This window comes from Xenopus tropicalis, chromosome 4, assembly GCF_000004195.4.
Source record: "Xenopus tropicalis strain Nigerian chromosome 4, UCB_Xtro_10.0, whole genome shotgun sequence".
Classification (NCBI taxonomy): Eukaryota; Metazoa; Chordata; class Amphibia; order Anura; family Pipidae; genus Xenopus; species Xenopus tropicalis.
Genome location: NC_030680.2, coordinates 104,109,650 through 104,131,070, shown reverse-complemented (window position 1 = coordinate 104,131,070; position 21,421 = coordinate 104,109,650). Strand labels below are relative to the sequence as shown.

General features: G+C 39.9%; 2 protein-coding genes and 1 long non-coding RNA gene across 4 annotated transcripts; 2 read left to right on the top strand and 1 right to left on the bottom strand.

Annotated features, from left to right (window-relative positions):
• The first annotated feature begins 69 nt into the window (after positions 1-69).
• On the top strand, positions 70-10,257 carry LOC100124812 (uncharacterized loc100124812). 2 transcript variants are annotated; one of them, NM_001102781.1, is given in 8 exon segments: positions 70-239; positions 2,696-2,857; positions 2,998-3,177; positions 5,031-5,124; positions 6,037-6,220; positions 7,075-7,234; positions 8,891-8,963; positions 8,965-10,257. In NM_001102781.1, coding segments are annotated over 8 exon segments (975 nt in total). In that variant the 5' UTR covers positions 70-142; the 3' UTR covers positions 8,990-10,257.
• On the bottom strand, positions 156-15,060 carry LOC105947290. Its single transcript, XR_001170721.3, has 3 exons — positions 14,973-15,060; positions 2,078-2,239; positions 156-707 (listed from the first exon to the last, which is right to left on the bottom strand). It is a non-coding gene; the product is annotated as an uncharacterized LOC105947290 (long non-coding RNA).
• Positions 15,061-15,278: 218 nt separating this feature from the next.
• dr1 (down-regulator of transcription 1) lies at positions 15,279-21,070 on the top strand. The gene is given in 3 exon segments (NM_001045786.1): positions 15,279-15,721; positions 19,012-19,175; positions 19,825-21,070. Coding segments are annotated over 3 exon segments (528 nt in total). The 5' UTR covers positions 15,279-15,501; the 3' UTR covers positions 19,969-21,070.
• The last annotated feature ends 351 nt before the right edge of the window (positions 21,071-21,421 follow it).

Below are 21,421 nucleotides of genomic sequence, written 5' to 3'. Positions count from 1 at the left end.
TTAGTCATGCTGACGCAGCCATTGTACAGATAAAACATTAGGGAGGAATGGCTTAAGCCCAGAAGTGTCCTTTAACCAAAGTAGAAGTTCCATGTTAATGGTTATTGCAGACAGCCAGGCCTGAGGAAGGAGCATAACCAATATGGCTCAGAAAACTGTGCTTATCACAGGATGCTCCTCGGGCATAGGTCTGGCCATTGCTGCAAAATTAGCCAGGGATGAACAGAAAAGATTCAAAGGTAAGCTTTATTTTTTTATTACAGGTATGGGTTTTGTTATCTGCATTGATTGGGACCTGGGTGTTTTTCAGATAAGGGGTCTTATGCACATTAATACATTATTTTTATGTGTCCCTGTCCTTCTGCAAGAGGTCTGGGGCTGCAGATTGCCAACAGGCTTGAATAGTTTAGGGACTTGGAGAGTTCTGGTTTAGCACAGGGTAGGTAGCAGAGTACAGAATTTAGCTTAAAAGCCATGCCAGATCTGTATTTTTACAGCAGTACTGTGATTTATGTTTTTTATGACTAGCTTGAGAAATGTGTCGTCCATAATAAAGTGCTGCTGCCCAATGATGGTTTAATGAAATGGTGTATGGTGTTATGGAGCAGGGGTGTGCAGTCTTTTTCTCAAAGGCATCACTTGCTTCAGCATCGCTACTGAAATGACATTAGGCTTCCATGTGTGCAAACAGGCAGTTTTTACAGTTCCTGCAAGGAAAATATTAATGCAATGTTTTTCCATTTAATGTGCTCTATGTGACTATGCTAGCACATACATGTAATAATATAATGTAACATGTAATAATAATAATGGCATGTATATGGAAAATGAGCCTCACAATGAATGGCAATAATGGGAAATGCAGTCATTAAGTGAACCTAAACACTTCTCCTTTTTTTATTCATATTTTTGCTGTGAACTGAAAGAAAATATAATTTTAACCAACTTTTACCATGTACAATAATTCAGTTTTTTCAAGTTATTTGTAAATGCGATTGGAAGATATATTTGTGCCTTTCCGCAATGCTGCTTCTGGTTCTGAAGCAATGTAGCAGCTAATCTACTGATTACCACAATGCCTTAAAGGGGTGCTTCACTTTTAAGTAAATTTTTCAGAATGTTTACAGAATGCCACATTCCTAGCAACTTTGCAATTGGTTATCATGTTTCAGTTTTTATAGCTTTTGAATGATTTGCCTCCCTCTTCTAACTCTTTCCAGTTTTTAAATGAGGATCCCTGACTCCGGCAGCCTAAAAACTATTGCTCTGTACAGCTACAATGTTATTGTTACTTTTTACTTATTTTTCTATGTAGGTCCTATTCTATTCATATTCCCAACTCTTGTTCAAACCACTGCCAGGTTGCTAGGATATATTACACCCCAGCAACCAGAAATTCCAAACTGGGGAGCTGCAGAACAAAATGCTAATGCTAAACTAAAAGAACATAAAAAATGAAGGCCAATTGCAAATTGTCTTAGAATAGTTACATAGTTACATAGGGTTGAAAAAAGACCAGTGTCCATCAAGTTCAACCCATCCAAGTAAACCCAGCACACCCAACCCACACCTACCAATCTATACACTCACATACATAAACTATAATTACAACCACTAGTACTAACTGTAGATATTAGTATCACAATAGCCTTGGATATTCTGATTGAAGAACTCATCCAGGCCCCTCTTAAAGGCATTAACAGAATCTGCCATTACCACATCACTAGGAAGGGCATTCCACAACCTAACTGCCCTCACCGTGAAAAACCACCTACGCTGCTTCAAATGGAAGCTCCTTTTCTCTAATCTAAAGGGGAATATTAATATAATAGAATATTAATGTATACAACACACTAATAGCTATTTGAAAGGTGAACTACCCCTTTAATGACTTGAATGTTTGTCTGTTAAATAGCTGGCTTTTGCTATGTTAAGTCACAAGCAGCAGTGCAGAGAACTGAAATGAACAGATTTTGCATTTAATAGCGATCACATGCTCAAATATCTCTAAAACCATTAAAAATGTTATAATAAATGCATAATGGAAAGTTATGTTTTTATTCATTATTCAACTTACGTATAGTTGTGCTTGGCGCTGCTCAGCCCCTCCTGCCTCCCATTCCAAATCGAGTGCAGTTGTACCTATTGACTCAGGGGAACCCTAGCGCTACAGCCCCTTCTGAACCAGATGGTGGCTCCAGGGTTCTCACAGCCCCCTGCGTCGATCCCCGCAGTGTAGCTACACAGAAAGAATAGAGCGCATACGTCATTCCCATGCCAAATGCCAGAAATGATACAAACTTGCATTGGATTTCTAACAAAGTGCGGGGTGGAATAGCCCTAATCCTAACACATTGGCCGCAGATGCATAAGGTGCATGGTGAGCGCATCATCACTGGAATTGTGCATTTTGGGTACATAGTAAGTAAATGAACCCTATAGAAGCAAAATCAGCACAGATATATACCCTTTAAAAGAGAAAGAAAGTTAAAATCACTCCCCCTTTGCCTTTACTCCCAAGAAATACTATATTCCACCTGAGCCCCCCACCCCAGGGCAGTGAAAGGCCAAGGGTAAAAGTTTAGCACTGGGGGTGATTTTGCTTCTCCTTCAGAAAAAGATAGACAGTGTGGTTTACTGATTGTCCTGGCACCAGTTCCAGCACTACTAACAATATTTCATGGTCTGTTTATAGTTTATGCTACAATGAGAAACCTAGCAAAACAAGATGATCTGATTGCAGCCACGGAAGGATATTTGGGAAAAACAATGGAAATCAAAGAAATGGATGTGTGTTGTGAAGACTCTATTCGCAACTGTGTCAGCAGCATTCCAGATAGACACATTGATATTTTGGGTAAGCACAGTAATAAAGCCAAAGGTACACTTGATACAACTGCAAGGTGCATTTGATACAATCATTTTAAATTCTAGATTGCCAACCATGAATTGTAGAAATGATTGTGAGCATTACGAGCTACCTGTTTTTATCCCTAGTGAGCAATGCTGGAGTGGGACTTATTGGCCCAATTGAATGCCAAACCATAGAAGAAATGAAAACCGTTATGGATACAAATTTCTTTGGATTAGTCCGTCTCCTGAAGGAAACCTTACCAGACATGAAGAGAAGGAAGAGTGGGCATATCGTCATAATCAGCAGCGTCATGGGTATACAAGGTAGATACATCAGACTTTTAAAGCAATGCATGCCCATTTAACTGCTGAATACCTTTTACATTAATGAACTATAACATAAAATCTAGTAAATCATTTACAATCAGACAGACATTTTTCAAATGTCTGTTGTGGTGGGGCAGAGGATTATAGAAATGAAAAAAATAATGGATTTCCTTGGCATATCAGCCTGCAGCCTCCACTTAATCATTTAGATTTCCTTCTCCTCCTGTAACCCACTCTGCCCCCTCCCTCAGGAATTTACTTTGACTTCTGGCTTGTGGGCATGCTCAGTTGTTCTCAGCTCAGATTTCTAAACACACCCCTCCAGTCTAGCAGCCAGTGAAGAGATGGCACTGCTGGTTCCCATAGAAACTCAGCTCTAGCTGTCTCCTAACTTTCTCTCCTGAGCTCAGCTCAAACAAAGCAGAACTTTTATCAGACAGTTGTGCCTGTGTGAGCCTGTATTCTTGATTAAATGTATGCTGAATAAAGGTAGCCATACACGGGCTGATTGTAGCTGCCGATATCGGTCCCTTAGACCGATTCGGCAGCTTATTGGCCCATGTAGGGGCACAAACGACAGGCCTGCCCGAAATTGGGCAGATATCGATCGAGCAGGTTAAAAAATGAAGTCGGATCAGGGACACTGGCTTGTTGATGCAGTCCACAAACTGATTGCTCCTATTACCGGTGTTTTAATTTGATCGTTTGGCCCCAGGGCCAAATGACCGAATTAGCCTGAATTTGTCTGATATCGCCGACCCGTAGATCCTCGCCAGGCGAGCGGATCTTAATGTGTATGGCCATTTTAAGGGTCTGTGTGTGTGTATGCTGATTATTTATCAGAGGAAAAATGGCCACAGGGTGAAAGCTGCTATTTGTTTTAGGAACATGTGATGGTGCTGGCAAATGGAGGGGATATATGCAGTACAAATGATGCCATTTGGGTGGGGGAGACGTGCCCAACTGATATACATTGTAGGCTTTACATGTCCTTTAAAATCTAGCCCGGTTTGAGGTTTTGCCACTCTGCTGAGCTGACATAATGAGGGACATAATTCCCTGTACTTGCTTCAGTGTCCTACAAATGAGTGCTAGTGGGACTTGCTGCATAGCCCAGAAAGCACAAAGCTACTAGTAACTTGCACAATCCCATACAATGCATCAGACCATGCAGTCAGATGTTCCAGGTGCTGCTCAACCAGAAAAAATCACAAGAAACAGAACGGGTTACACCTTTTTTCTAAACAAACATTTTTAAGCCTTTTCAACTGGCTATAATTGGCACAGCAGAAGAACCTTTTGAGGCAAATACATTTTACACATTTTCACTCCTAAATAATTTCAGAAAATGTATTTTCAATTTAAATAAATTGCACTTTATGGGGAAAAAACATTTAAAACATTTAACTCTTGGGTGAAAATAAAATATTAATAATGGAGCCCCCCATCCAACGTTTACATATTCCACCTAACTTGATTCTATTAAACAGGACTCTTGGGGACAGATTTATTTAAAACATTTAAAAACCTTGAGTACTCATGACTAAACATGATCAAGGTTATTTCTGTTTTTCATCACCTGTAGAGAATAGTATCTAAAAATATAAAACACCCATTTTAGCTTTTTTAGGGGGCCAGAAAAAAATGGTGCAAAATCCAGGAAAATGTAAAATCGGGGAAATGCATTATATATTGATGGAACCACAAACAATAGTATAAAATGTGTGGATATAAAATTGAGGTTTCACTGTATAGGGAATTCTGTAATGCTATTTATCATACAAGCACTAAGAAGCAATCACAGTCGATGCCAGCAGTTCCCAACAGACCCTTGTTTTGCTTTATTCCAGGTATCCTGTTTAATGATGTCTACGCAGCTTCCAAGTTTGCAGTTGAAGGCTTTTGCGAAAGTCTGGCAATACAAGCCCTGAAGTTCAAACTCCAGTAAGTTCTCTGGTCTGTGTGTGACTAAGCCTCTGCGCTATTTACTGTATTTTAACTTAATACATTTGATGTAACATTAGGCATTTTGTATCTCACTTTTTTGCACTCAAATAAAATAGCAGTAAGAGGCCATAGACTCCCCTTCCCATGCCTTGTGGCTTCCTCCACATGCCTAAGGATTTAAAGGCCATATAGACTGGCTTATAACTTTCTATGCAGATCAGAAAAATGCCAGCAACTAATATATTCATTGGAACAGTTGCTTCACGTGTGTTTTTATTTGGAATAGCATTCTTGGAATGGGCTGAAGCTTCTACTAAGCAATGTATCAACTAATGTATAAAACAGTGAAAGTGCTGCTGCAGAAGCAGCGTAGGGTTTTTCACGGTGAGGGCAGTGAGGTTGGGGAATATCCTTCCTAGTGATGTGGTAATGGCAGATTCTGTTAATGCCTTTAAGAGGGGCCTGGGCGAGTTCTTGAACAAGCAAAGTATCCAAGGCTTTTGTGATACTAATATCTACAGTTAGTATTAATGTTGGTATATATGGCTTATGTATGTGAGTGTATAGATTGGTAAGTATAGGTTGTGTGTGCTGGGTTCACTTGGAAGAGTTGAACTTGATGGACTCTGGTCTTTTTTCAACCCTATGTAACAGTTAACATGAGAGTAGTCTACCTTCCTTTAGTCCTACCTCCTTATGCACTAAGGCAGCAATGTCCAACATTTTCCATATTGTGGTCCACTGGCCCACTACATCCTAAGGAGACAGAGAAGCAAAGTAGCCCCATCTAGCTGAACTTACATTACAGAGCAAAATATAAAACCATTTCTTAAATGTAATTTTATTTATCATACTGAAAATAAAACAGTGGGGCTTATGCTGATTTACTTGTATTAACACTTCTTACAGCCTGAGTCTCATTGAGCCTGGGCCTGTTGTCACTGAGTTTGAAAGAAAAGTATTTGAAGATGGAATGAAAATGGATCTTTCAGCTGCAGACAAGGAAACAGCTGACATGTTTACCAACATCTATCTTAAAAATTACAAATCCATCTTCCAAAGTCTTGGGCAGACTGCTGAAGATGTAGCAGAGGTAACACACCTAAACTTAATATGTTAGTGACACTAGCTCTCCTTGTATTTGTCTTCTATGGGTGATTAAATGATTAGGTAATCTCGGGATTCTGCCTCTAATTACTCTTTGAACAAGAAAAGTGGTGACAGGAGCAAGTAGCAGAGGATATGAGGTGTCACATATATCCAAAACAGAGCCAGACTGCTAATGTGTATTCTGGCAAATGCCAGAGGGGCTGCTCTATGATGCCAGACAACACACTTTTTTGGCCCTACGGGGTGCTGTTTGGGCCTATACTGAAATTTAGTCTTGACCTGTTCCCAAATGTATAGTCAAAATCAGCCCAACTACCTGACTATCCTTAGGCATGTATGACCAGCTTTTCACAAACCCAATCTAGGAATGCAGTCAATCATCTTTAATATTTACAGTGCTTGCTGCTCTCTGATTGAAGATGGGGACTAACTCCAAACTCAGCTGACCTACAGCCCTATGCAACCTGGTCCCTGAACATATCACTGAATCCTCACTTTGTGAATGACTTTTAGCCTGGGGATGAATGATACATACTCACAATTAGACTATAATCTAATTATAATAATCAGGTGTGAAAAATTCCCTGCCAGAGTATACACTTTGTATCTCCCTAGCGACTGGCAAATGTTGTAGGAAAGGTTGAAGAGCCAATACTGAGCATTATACAATAGTCTATCAAGGTCAGTCTATTCCTACCCATTTGTGTGCCCTGTTTTATAAACAACAGGAAAATGTGCATGTGCCAAATACTAAAAAATGTATTTACTGATTTTTAAGACTGGATTTTGTCTTAACAGAAAAAGTTACTTACTGATCAGTGTTCTATTTATTTACAGCACACAATGAAGATAATGCTTTCTGAAAATCCACCATTCCGTCACCAGACAAACACATTATATACCCCCATGACGACGCTGAAATATGCTGATCCGAATGGAGATCTGCCCATTGACACATTTTATAAGATGGTCTTCCAGCATGATAAAATTTTCAATGCCAGCCTTAATTTCATCAAGCTCTTGAGATGGAGGAGTAAAAAAAGCTTTGACCTTGGAAAACCACAGCCACAATAATTGCAGTTAATAAAAAGGACCATACAGAGCTTTTTCTTTACAAAAACATTTGTGCTAAGCTGTCTCTGCAATGGAGGCACCTGATTAGAAATCTAATAAATCAATCATTTTGGGATTCAGCTGAATACTGAATCTTAAAGGACATGTAAACCCTACATTTTCCTATAATCTACATAAATTGGCGTAATCCCCCCACCCAAATGGCGTAATTTTGTACAACATAAATCCCTTCTGGTTTTCAGCACCATCACATTTTCCTAAAACAAATAGCAGCTTTCACCCGGCGGCCATTTTCCCTCTGACACATCATTAATGATGTTTCTAGCAGCAAACAGCACATGTGTGCTGTAAAATTCATGCAATGAAGAATGTAGGCTTACACAGGCAGATCTTTGATTAAAAAAAAGAGTGCTGTAATGGCTCAGGCTTATTAGGAGAAAACATAGGAGCGGACAACTGGATTAGAGTTTCTATATGAACTAACAATGCCATCTCTTCATTGGCTACTAGACTGGAGGGCTTATTTATTAACCTGAGCTGAGAAGAACTGAGCATGCTCAGGAGCCAACAGCAAAAGTAAAATCCTTGAGGAAGGGGGCAGAGTGTGTTAGAGGAAGAGAAGGGGATGTTGCAGCCTTACTATTAACCTTTGAATAACCAGAGTGGCTGGTATTGAAAGAGGCTGTTCACTGATTATTTTTTTTGTGTGGGTGTTTACATAACCTTGAACCCAAATTTGCATATTCAGATACTAAGCAGCCTTGTATTGTGGCTTTAATATTCTATATATACAGTATATTGTTGGTCCTTAAGCTTAGGTAACTGACAGCAGCAAGAGAATGGGGTGTGAATCAGCAGAAAAGAAAATGGGGAGCTACTAGGGATGCACCAAATCGAAATTTTGCATCTGGCCTAACCCCAAATCACTCATGAAGGACTTGGCCTTATGCTGAACAATCCAACCCATAACCTCATATGTAAGCTACATAAGGAAGGGTAAAAATGTGCAATTTCCTTGATCGTATGACCTAAAATCATGTGATTTTAAAGGTCCGGATTCAGTTAGGCCAAGTATTTGGTTTTGGCCGATTAAAAATACTGATTGAAAAGGTTCTGATTCAGCCGAATTTCAAACCGAAACCAGGATTCACTGCATCCCTAGGTGCTACCAGTAGTATCTTCAGAGGCACAGCTCTTCACTTCTAAAGGGCTGTGGTTACCTTGGGGTGGTACAGAACTCCAAAACATAATGTGCAGCACTCCTAGTCTACTTATTCTTCGTTCTCCTTTAAAGAAACAGTTTAGTGTAAAAATAAAACTGGGTAAATTGGCAGTGTGAAATAAAAAATGGTTCTAATATAGTTAGCCAAAAATGTAATCTATAAAGGCTGGAGTGAATGGAAGTCTAATGTTATAGCCAGAACACTACTTCCATCTTTCAGCTCTCTAAACTTGTAGTTAGTAACTTTGATGCGGGGGGCACATGGGACCTACAGTTATGTCCCATATGCCTCAACATCTTAGAGGACAGCAAAGGAAGAAGTAGTGTTCTGCCTATTATGTGAGACGTTTCCCCACTCCAGCCTTTTAAGATTACATTTTGGCGAACTAACTATATTGAAATTCATTTTTTATTTTTCACAACCTATCTATTTACATAGTTTCATTTTTACACTGAACAGTTCCTTTAACAAACCTGTTCAACATACAGACACCCAATATTCTCTTGAAAATGTTTCATTTATGAAAGGTGACATGCATGCAAAACACAGGCTGGACACTAAACCCCTTAAGATGTCAGTGCTTCAGTCCAAGAGGTTTGCAAATCACTAATCACATTCTGCAGCAATCTGGATAGCCAGTAAGCCAACCCAACTAAAGTTAGCTGTCAAAAATCCTTACTATAATACTAAAAGGAAAATGGACAGACACATAGTGCCAAGTGGTTTCCATCCCGTTTTCCCTGTTAGAGCAGTGGCTGTTCTGCTGAACAGGCCCCACTGCATTAAAGTAAGCGACCCTTTCTATAGGAAACCTGCTAAGGCTGCCTTTTCACAGGCAGAACTATATTAATGTTCCTTTATGCTGAGCTAAAATGGAACTTAAATACACAGCTTGACCAAATTTTTCTTTTATTCATACCCTGTTCATTTTAAGCACTGGCAGAAATGTATTGTTTAAATGCTTTTTAGGGAATTTTGTAATAGTAACTGGTAAAGGGAAAATATGATAGAAAAATGGATAAATATGATTATGTCCAATGTCAGAAAAATAAACTACAGACAAAATAGATGGTATTGCTATGTAACATTTCAGAATAGCTATAATTATTTGTTTGAGATGTTTTATGCCTTTGCAGATTCATGTACTAACATGAGGGAACAGATGTTTTTTTGTACAGTTATCTTTATAATCTGCTCTGCAGTTTTACTATAGGAAGTATTGTAGTACAGTATTTAGGGCAAGGGCACATGGGGCGAATTATCAGCCTGCGCATTGTTGGTGGATATCGGCTGTGTGTGCCTGCACCTGGTAGGATTTAATGGTTCTGGGTGCAGGCACCACTAGATTTTTTTTTAAGGAGAAAAAAAAGGTACAATCGCTGGCAATGATTGTAATCACTTACGCTTATTTTGTAATCACTTACGTATGCTTGTTCCTGTATAATTGTCCATATAACAAAGGCAGATGCTTATTTACATACATATGTAAGCAGGTGAAATATTTTTTTTTTTGGCAAGAACAGCACTTGTTAAATAAGCAGCACTATTCTGGTTGTGACTAAATAATTGGCCGTGCCGATCAAGTAATAGAAGGACATTGCTGGAATTTTGCAATCTAAAACTATAGATTACAGTTATGTTATTTGTAAATGTATTCTTTCTCTTTTGTGTAATTAATTTTGTCACCATTATGGCAAATAAAGTATAATCTGGGTAGTTAAAACAATGTATTCATTTTATTGTAATTAATGAATTTTAATGTATTTTATATCCATTGATAAACCTGAAGCTCCTTAAAAAAATATCCTAGATCAGTGCTGTCCAACTGGCGGCCCGCGACCCCCCTCTGTGTGGCCCCCCACCTGTCTGGCTGCTTTGATGGCTTACCTTTGAGTAAGCATTAAATGGTATCAGTACTGAGATTAACTGGCCCCCTGCATGGTTCTCACCTCAGATTCAGGCTGTAATCAGGCTGTATTGTTTAAATATGTAATCCCCTGTGTTTTTCACACCTTTTAGTTTCTGCATTGTTCACCCCCTGCAGTGTTCACACCTCAGGCTCAGGCTGTAATCACTCCCATTGTTCACTTCTTCACACCTCAGACATAGGTACTGTAGGCAGAGTATGGCACATACAGCCAGCATAGGGCAGGTAGAGTATGGCACACACAGGCAGCATAGGTCAGGGAGGGTATGGCACACACAGGCAGCATAGGTCAGGGAGGGTATGGCACACACAGGAAGGGTAGGGCAGGCAGAGTATGGCACACACAGGAAGGGTAGGGCAAGCAGAGTATGGCACACACAGTCAGGGTAGGGCAGGCAGAGTATGGCACACACAGTCAGGGTAGGGCAGGCAGAGTATGGCACACACAGTCAGGGTAGGGCAGGCAGAGTATGGCACACACAGTCAGGGTAGGGCAAGCAGAGTATGGCACACACAGTCAGGGTAGGGCAGGCAGAGTATGGCACACACAGTCAGGGTAGGGCAGGCATAGCATGGCACACACAGTCAGGGTAGGGAAGGCAGAGTATGGCGCACACACAGTCAGGGTAGGGAAGGCAGAGTATGGCGCACACACAGTCAGGGTAGGGCAGGCAGAGTATGGCACACACAGGAAGGGTAGGGCAGGCAGAGTATGGCACACACAGTCAGGGTAGGGCAGGCAGAGTATGGCACACACAGACAGCATAGGACAGGCAGAGTGCTGCCTGTGTGTGCCATACTCTGCTTGCCCTATGCTGCTTGTGGGAGGTGAACCTGGCAGGGGTTTGTTGTGGGAGTTTGTTAGCAGTTGGAAATAGCCATTAAATGGTCCCAAAGGTGTGTAATTATGTACTGGGGGTTGCTCTGCTATCCACAGGGGAGGAGGAGGCATATGGAATTTAAGGGTATATCTTAATATGACATAATTCTTTCACATATGAATGATGGTTGATATCCCCACAGTAAGGACCAAGCATTTGGGATTTTGCTGTGCTACCACCATTGTGATAAAATAGGTGTGGTTTGAAGTGGGTGTGGTTTCAAAAAGGGGAGTGGTCAAACTGGCTTCCATTAGCGGCCCTCCACCATGTATGCTAGAGAAATTCCGGCCCTCGGCACCGTAGAAGTTGGACAGCACTGTCCTAGATTAACAATTTGACAGTCCTACAGTAATTTCTAGTCTGAACCCCTATCCCCCTATCGGGTCTCCAACAACATCAACTCAACAGTCAAAGAGTAAAGGCCCCCCCCCCCTGTATTTAAGCTCTAAATGCAAAGCCACACAGCAGAGTGTGTGATTTACATATTTATTTGTAGTATGCTAGACTTAGGGAGCTCAACCAACTGCAAATACACCAGGTAGGTGTCAGGTGCTTAAACTGGAAGAGCCCTAACTTGTATAAAGATCAGTATATAATTGCAGTAAAATCGAGTAACACAATGTGCTACTGGATGTTTCTGCAATTACAATTACTTGTTTGTGTGACTTTCAGTCCTAGGCTCCATTGGGGTTGACCACTGAGCCCCTGAGGGCTTAGGCTTCCATTGTGCATGTTCCTGGTCAGAAAAGAACAATAATCCCTTAAAGTCTTTCCTATTTGCCATTTAATAACACTACTCGGACCTACTCTCAGTTGTCCCTAGAAAGAAGTCTCAGCTCCTTTGCAACACAGTGACACACTGTTCTAGACTAAGGAAATAGGCAGTATGCTATGATTTAGTCAGGGCACAGTGGCAGGATACCTGTACTGCAGATTCCTTATAACCAATGCTAAGGGAAATAATTGCTCTCTCTATTCTTCTTATTAATCTATACTCATTTTAATACAGGTATGAGATCCCTTATCCAGAATTTCCAGAACTATGGAAAGGCCATCCATTGTGATTTGTGTATTCATGCTGGAAAATTAATACTTTATACACAGAAGTTTAAACTAGTACATAAAGGCTAAATGTGGCCATACACTAAAAGATCTCATTGGGCAGGCTGTTGGAGTGAGGACTATATTGTCTCTAGGGAACTATAGAGGACTATAGCCTCTATAGGGAACAGTTACAGACCTAATAGAAAGATTTACACAAAAAGGCTATAGCATGAGGAAGTTGCAATATGTTGCCAGTCAAGATAGGGTAGGGCAACTAAAAATAGCACTAATCAGAAACCTTTTCCATCTAGATTTCATTGCCGGAGCAAAAAAATAGGACCATGTCAGTAAGAAGTACAGGCCAATACTACAGAACAACAATTTCCATGCAGTCAGTTGTTGTGCTCAGTCCGTCCTGCTTTCCATTCCAAACCAGGTGTTTCTGCATCTACACGTAATAACACAGGAGAACCCCGGAGCTGCTGCCACCTCCTGACCAGGTGTCAAAATGTTCACGCAGTTGTGGTAATTTTTCTAAATTGGACGCAATTGCGGCACTGATCAAGAGAGTTGCCCATTTCCAACTGCAATTTTCATGGAATTCTAGGGAAAAATGCTGCATTGTATGAAAAAACATGGCAATCATGCTCGAAATTGCACTTTGCTCACTGCACTTGTGGACAAACATAAGCCCTTATGTATGGACGTTTGTTTAGTGAACTTCCACTTTTTTCATATCAAAAGGGAGGATCACTAAAGGATAACCAAAAATGGTTATGTAACCATATGTAATTCATAGATGGACGCAGATCGGGCACTTGCATGTGCCTGAGTGAGTTCACAGCAAGGGAATGCAGGGTAAAACAACCCTTCCCGGGTTTCTTGCCCAGCACCCTGGGGTGCATGGGGACGCACACACAGGGGGGTGGTAAGGAGTGCTGCCGGGTTGCTGGCAGACTGAAGACAGGGGAGGGAGGTAGCCCACAGGTGGGGGGGGGGGAGAAGTGGCCTTAGGCACAACTGACTCTGGGAGAAAAGTGCAAGTTGCACACTGCACTTAAAGATGTTAATGACCCATTATGTCTGACAGTTAAGATGCAGTGTTTTAGACAGAGCTGAACTTCTCCCAAGAGGAGGAAATACAGTAAAACTGTTGGTACAAAATAGAAAATAAATGTATAAGGATTTCCAGAAAAATTAAACTTTAGATGATTTTTGTACTGCATTCCTAAATGTTCTATGTTTTATACAGGTTACAGAATTAACCTATTAATTTGTTACCATATAAGATAAAGTAATATACTTTGTGAGCTCCTCTTTAACAGGCAGAAATGTGCAGTGTAAGGCCCTAGCCCATTTCTGCTTACAAAAACCAAAACATTTTTCCACAGGATATATAAAATATTTGCCCTATGAAGGATTAATATGCATAAAAAGATGTGACTAAAAAAAGAAAAATACAATTTGTTGGACAGTATGGACTCAGTATGCACACTCCAAAACTTGGGCTAATGGGTATTATAAGCTGGGTACTATTGGTTTTCAGGGAGCTGCTTCTGAAAAATATTGTGAAATGCAGACATAGTATTACTGTCTTCTGCATGGTTTCTAAGCTAGAATTTTGGAAATGTTCAATGCTCTTCCTCCAATTCATTAATGTTAAATAAAATGAAGACCCAATATTGTGAATGAAGGTAAACCATTTTTTTTTGCAAGTAAAGCAATTAGTTTACCTTCTTTATTGTTGCCTTATAGTTTTGAAATGCTTTCTCCTTTTCAGCCAAGAAAGCATCTTTAGGACCTTTACTAACCTTACAGTACCTAGAGTTCACTTTCCTAATGTTTATTTATATTTGATTTTTTTATATTCAGTTATTATTATTAACATTTATTTATAAAGCGCCAACATATCCCGCAGCGCTGTACAATAAGTGGGTTACATACATTGGACATACAGAGTAACATATAAAGCAATCAATAACCGATATAAGAGGTGAAGAGGGCCCTGCCCAAAAGAGCTTATTCAATGTTTTTTCTATTTGATTAACTATATTAAAACATGAATTCAGCTGAACAGAGAATTGTGTCTGTCCCTTTCCCTGCTGCTGCTTCTGTCTCTTGAATCAATGTAGTAGAAGTCAGACTTACAGGTCTGTTAATTAGCAGGCTTCTGCCACATTTTTTCAAAAGACAAAAGCAACAGTGCAAAGAACAGAAAAGGACAGACAAATGCTGCTTTCAATACCAGTTATCTTTACAATATAGATTGTAAGCTCTACGGGGCAGGGACCTCGTTCATCTTGTTTCTGACTCTTATTGCAACTATTTATTGTTGTACTTTGTATTTATCCATTATCTTTAACCCCCTGTTTGTATTAATGTATTCTACTGTACAGCGCTGCGTACATAAGTAGCGCTTTATAAATAAAGATATACATACATACATAAATACAAATAAGTTAAACTAATAACTAGTAAACAAATAATGTTTAACTAATCTATATTGCAAAAATGCTTAGATTTCCATTCATTAACTAAACTGCAATTTGTCAGTAAAATAAGGCATACAGACGCGGTTTTATTAACCTGAGATTTGAGCAGAATAACAGTGACGCCGCTGCACCGCTTCCTTGTGCGACGCCAGACGCCGACAGCGCATCCATGGTAACGGGCGTCTCGGCGCTACCGGAAGTGGAAATCAGGGCGCCGTGCTCCCTCACATACGCCGCTTCCGGCGGGAGAAGGTGGCTCTTTGCCCTAACCGGTTTTCTGCCGGGATGTCCCGCTGACCCGGCATTTGCTTTGTATAATTGGTTGTGTTTTATACTTCGGTGACCCGTTCTTCCGTGCATTGCGAGTGGGTGCTTGTTGTGTTGGCTGAGGGAGGAGCCGTGAGGATGGTGTAAAAGAGACCGGTGAGCCACAGCGGGCGCTTGTCTTTTCGTGCGCCTTCCCGCCAGACCTCCGTGTCTCTTGGATTTATTTTGTTTTTATTGTTCGTGCGTGATTTAATTCACAAAAATATCCTCTTCAAACTAAAACATTTCTCCAAGGCCTGGATCTTGCCATCCGGTCTCCGTTTCCGGCCGCTTCTAGGAAATAGGGCTGCGGAGCAATGGCCTCTTCATCAGGGAACGATGATGACCTCACTATTCCCAGGGCTGCCATCAATAAAATGATTAAAGAAACTCTGCCCAATGTTAGAGTAGCCAATGATGCTCGGGAACTGGTGGTAAACTGCTGCACGGAGTTCATTCACCTAATCTCTTCCGAGGCGAATGAGATCTGTAACAAGTCAGAGAAGAAAACCATATCGCCCGAGCATGTCATCCAGGGTAAGTGTAAGCAGCGGGGAAGCGCCCCACTCTCTGGCTGCTGGGCTAGTGTACAAGCAGCTGGGGCTACTGATGCGCTGTGGGGACTGCATGTTAGCCTATACATATAATACACCAGAGCCTGTAAATACTGTTCTTATGAATAGTGTTTGATGATGTTATCAGTTATAAACAGTGCTTAGTGATGTCATATCTGTCACATGACTCCCTAGAACTTGTTTATAATAATAAAGCATCTTCTGTGACACTATATGAAGATATTAGAAGTCACTAGCCAGACAGCAGTTATCCAGCGCTCGCCATATGTTTCAGGTTTCTCAGCTGGTGCATGCAATCCAAATGTCTGCACACTTCAACAATCCAGTACTGATACAATACTACGGCACTCCAGGTTATATGGAAAACCGCCATTGTTAGTACTTATGGCATGGTCATGTCTTCCTGGAACTGGAGTGCTGCGCTATTCTATCAGTATTGGACATTAGAAGTCATCTTGGAGTTCCATGACCTGTATAAAAGCTCTCACGCTCATGGAACTTCTCAGTGATTTATAATATCCTTCTTTTTTTCCCATATAATATACTAGTCTGTACTACTGCCGGCTGCAACCTCTGATTATATATTTGTAAGGACAGAACTGTGGTTTCTCTTTTGCTTAGCCCCAGCAAACATTATACATTGGCAAATAACATTTTGAATATGGACAGATCTGCGCCTGAGAGGATTATGGGATGATCTGCCAAAACAAACCCTCAATTTGAGGTACAACTTATATGGCTCAGAGGCTATGGTGGAAATCAACCAAAACAATGTTAATTATCCCAGAAATGATGTAAAACTTGGCTGGCTCTCTACTTCCCTTTCAAAACTGTAGCCCTTGGTGGTCCTTGCATGTGAGCTGCAGCCATGACTTTGGAGCTGAGTAGACACCTGAGGTGTTGGAGACACTATGGAATATGCTTGCATATCAAGTCATATATTGTATAACTCATTACATCTTATTTAAACTAAAAGAGGCAGTCAAGTTGCATCATAGCTTTTTGCTAGTTGAACTAACCTGATGTGTTTTGAGAATAGAACAATCACTCATACACTAACCACTAATGTGCATTTTTAACACACTCCATGGGTTGGTAGTATGGTTGTACTCTGTGAACCGTACTGCTTAGCATTCATTTAGTGGTCCGGTAAAGATTAGTTTATCTTTGTATTAGGAGAAAGTAAAATTCAACTCTGGCAAATCCATTTATGTTGCCTATTTCTTCATCAGCATATAAATGTAGGCAGACAAAACAGCCAATCCCCTTATCCACTCCTTTCTGACAGCCACAGCATTGGGCTGTGTGCAAACGCACAGAACAGATTTTGTTGTGACAATGCATACTTTCACAGTTCCTCTTTGAAATCCACTCTGTGCCTCTGCAAACAGGACAATGCTGCACTTGTCAATCTAGACACTGGAGGAAGGAGCATATGGTAGCGGGTTAGCTGTTTATTTATTTTTTTTTATTTATCTGCTATCCTTTTCTGCCTCTCTTCAGCTTTCAGGGGGGGGGGGGGGGCTCCAGTTGTATTTTTAAGCTGGCCATACACGCACCAATATTATTAAGCGAAACCTTGTTTCTTATGATATTCAATACATGTATGGCGGCTCGAAGAGGCGACCGATATTGCAGAAGACGGATATCAGTCGACTCGTCGTTCGGCCAGGTTAAAAGATTTTGATTGGGTTCCATTGAAGGCACCCAATGTTCAGGGCTGAATCGGCAAGTGGAGGTAGAATTTCTATTGTTTCTACCTCCATATCTGACTATTCAGCCCTGAACATCAGTGGAGGATTATTGCTATGTGTATGGCCACCTTTATTGCTACCTTTTATGTTTTCTTTCTCCATGAGGCTCCCGTTGTATTTTTATTGCTACCTTTTATGTTCTCTTTCTGTTCAGGCCATTTCCTAATCATCTAGTCTCTCATTCAAACTACCACCTGGTTGCTAGGGTAAACCCTTCTTGAAGTTCACTGATTTAGAGCCTGCTGTAGCATGCACAGTTGAAGCTAGGTTACTTTACTAGGTTAGTTTGTACTTTCTCTTCTTTTTACTTTTCATGAATAGTGTAATTTGAAAGATCCCCAAGAACCTATTGGTTGGCTTGCAACATTGTTCTGCACTGACCATCCCCTCACCATCCAATTCCAGGTTTTGCATTCATCTATGCCATTGTTAACCATTTGAGCATTATGCATCTCTTAAAACAGGTGGTGTTTTATAACACTACAGAGGCAGATATTTACTAGAAAGTTGCTGTATTTACTAATATACCACCACATGTTTATTTAACACTTTAATTAGGGACCTAATACCAAATATTGCACAAAGGGTTTAATGCATGCAATCTAAAGGCAAAGACACGCGGGGCTACATAGTAGCAGCCTGTCATCAACAGTACTGAGAATTTACTTTGCTAAAACGCACAAATACAAATATCGGTAGATGATCAGCATTGTCTATTTTTGTAGTTGTGACAAGTAGCTGCTACTAGTAGCTCTGTGTGTCACCATAAAGGTATGCTGACACTGTTTTCAAATCTCTGAAATGCCATCCCCAGGACATGATATTCTGGAGATGGCACAGTAATTGATAGTGTGCATATTCCACAGGGCTTTACAGAGATTAAGCTTTATTCACATCAGTCGTTGCCCCAGTAGAGCTTACAGTTTAGGGTACCTATCACATTAACACACTATAATCAGTTTTAGCATGAGGTCATTAAAGGAGCAGTAACACCAAAAAATGAAAGAGCTTTAAAGTAATAAAAATATAATGCACTGTTGCCCTGCACTGGTAAAACTGGTGTGTTTGCTACAGTAACACTACTATAATTTATATAATAAGCTGCTGTGTAGCCACGGGGGCAGCCATTCAAGCTGGAAAAAAGGAGAAAAGGCACAGGTTACATAGCAGATAACAGATAAATTCTGTAGAATACAATAGTGTTTTATCTGTTATCTGCTATGTGCCTGTGCCTTTTCTCCTTTGAATGGCTGCCCCCGGGGCTACATAGCAGCTTATTTATATAAATTATAGTAGACTTTCTGAAGTAAACACACAACTTTTACCAGTGCAGGGCAGCAGCACATTATATTTTAGTTACTTTTATACACTTTCATTTTTTGGTGTTACTGTTCCTTTAACCTGCCTGCATGTTTTTGACCTTTATGTGATATGTGTGCCATTCTAGAGCCATTTTGTTATTTAATAACTGTGTAGTGTTTTATGTCTTTGTTTCTAGCACTGGAAAGTTTGGGTTTTGGTTCCTACATCAGCGAGGTAAAAGATGTCCTGCAAGAATGCAAAACTGTAGCATTAAAACGACGAAAAGCAAGTTCTCGTCTTGAAAATCTTGGCATTCCTGAAGAAGAGCTTCTAAGGCAGCAACAAGAACTATTTGCAAAAGTAAGTGATTGGTGTTACTTATAGGACTGGTCTCCATTTGACAGATAACCTTTTAGATCAATGGTATGAGTCTCATTTGTTGCCCATGTGAAGTCACACTTGTGGTTGGGCAACAAAAGACCCAGCAATACCTTTCCATGAAATTACATTATTGCTTGAAACAACCAAAAGAATTGTTAATCAAACCTGTCTTGTTAATCGTACATGCATAAATTGCTTTTTGTCTTCAATATGTTCTATAAAATACCCTACCCTTTTCTAGGTCTAGACTAGACCTAGAACATGCCTATTCTATAACATACTATTTTTAAAGCAATGACCCAAGCAGAATCTCCCTTTTTTGCATTTTTGCAACTTAGAGACAATTTATCTAGTTATCAGGCTTTGGTATTGGTGATATTATAAAAGGTGCATAATGCATCAGGTCTAGTAGCACATAAAGGCAGGTCACCTGGTTGAAAGCAAACATCCAATATATTTTTATGGCCTACGATTCCTAATATAAACTTTGTGACTTTTATGACATTACTCAGTGACTTTATTTTCTTTATTGGAAGAAGAACTTGGGAGAATTTCTACTTTCCTTTTCTAAGAAGCAGGTCTGTTTTTGAATTACTGCTTGTTCTCTAAAACTCTGCTTTGGTTCTAGGCAAGACAGCAGCAAGCAGAATTGGCTCAGCAGGAGTGGCTACAAATGCAGCAAGCTGCTCAACAAGCACAACTTGCAGCTGCAACTGCCAGCGCTTCAAACCAAGCCGGTTCCTCTCAGGACGAGGAAGAGGATGATATTTGAGTATTTCCAGCTATGTTAATATCAACCTTTGAATATTTTTCGCCTGCACAAAGAGAAGTGGAAAATGCTTAATTGTAAATTTTTTATGCATCTTGGTGGACTGGTTATTGATATTCTAGGGATGTCTGTTAAGTCTCCGCTCTTGTATGCAGCATAAATGTACAAATATCCTTTTTGAACTGTTAATAATAAGGTTCAGTATCATATCAATAGAGAATTTTTAACAGCCTTTATGAGAATTTTATATTAGCAATCAGTCATTAACTTGAACAATAAGCAGTGTTAAACCAGAATACATCTTTATTAAATATAGCGAGATTTATACAGAAACTCTAAAATACATTTGCATTTCCCTTTTAACTAAGCTTAAAAAAATTCTTAGGGGTTTTTTTTTTAATTTTGTGGGTTGGGTAAGGGATGTTGGCTTGTCTGGCAGGCACATGATGAAGTCAAAGATCACTGTCAGGAAAGTGTGTCTGTAATACTGAATTTTAGGGGAGGATGTGAAAACTTTGTACAGGGCAAAAACATTGGATGCTTTGCTATGGGCTTTGCAAACCAAGGAATTTAAAACTGTGTCAGTAGAAGAAACATTGGCCCAAACATGTTGACTGGGGAGGGATCTTTTTTTAGAAATTGTCATGGTAATTGCGCTTTTTCTTTTTTTTTTTTTTTTTAAGACCCTTTAAGAGTTAATAAAAAGGACATGTGAAATCCAAGCTCTTTCTAAAAGGGGAACCACAACTAAAAACTGCATCTGGTGCAAAGTAAATATGTGAAGGATGGTATTAATTATATTTGTGGTTGTAAGTAAATTCATTCTTTTTTACCCCAAAACAACATGTTAGGGATTTTTTTTTTTTTTAAATTTACTCTGGCACGTCACATCTATAAATTGTTGTATATTTGTATTTTTAATTGTATTTGATTTGATTAGTTCATTGCTGTATGGTCCTAGTTAGCATTTATCCTGCACCTTGAATTTAGTGACTGTAAGTAAATAGGGACTTGTGTTTGCTCAGTGTCACAATGTAACAAGATGCGCGCACACACACACATATATATATATTAGTATGAAAGGCAGCGCACTCGCCCAAAAAAACGCAAGAAAAGCCCAGGTGCTGCTGCAAAAAATATCAGCATGTAGAACACAGAGACTTCAATTATGTGCAAACATTTAATGGTGTTTTGGTCCTACACAGAGGACCTTTTGTGATATCTTGATAAAGGTCCTCTGTGTAGGACCGAAACATTGAGTTGCACCATTAAATGTTTGCATGTAATTTAAGTCCCACGAGTACTCTGTGTTCTACATATATATGTATATATTAGTGTGTACTGCACCGATAGTACTGAATAAGACACTGCATTGTTTTATTAGTGCTGTAAGAGACCTTACAACTGGAGCATGTTCATGAATAAGTGTTGTTACCAAAGTTTATCAGAAATAGAA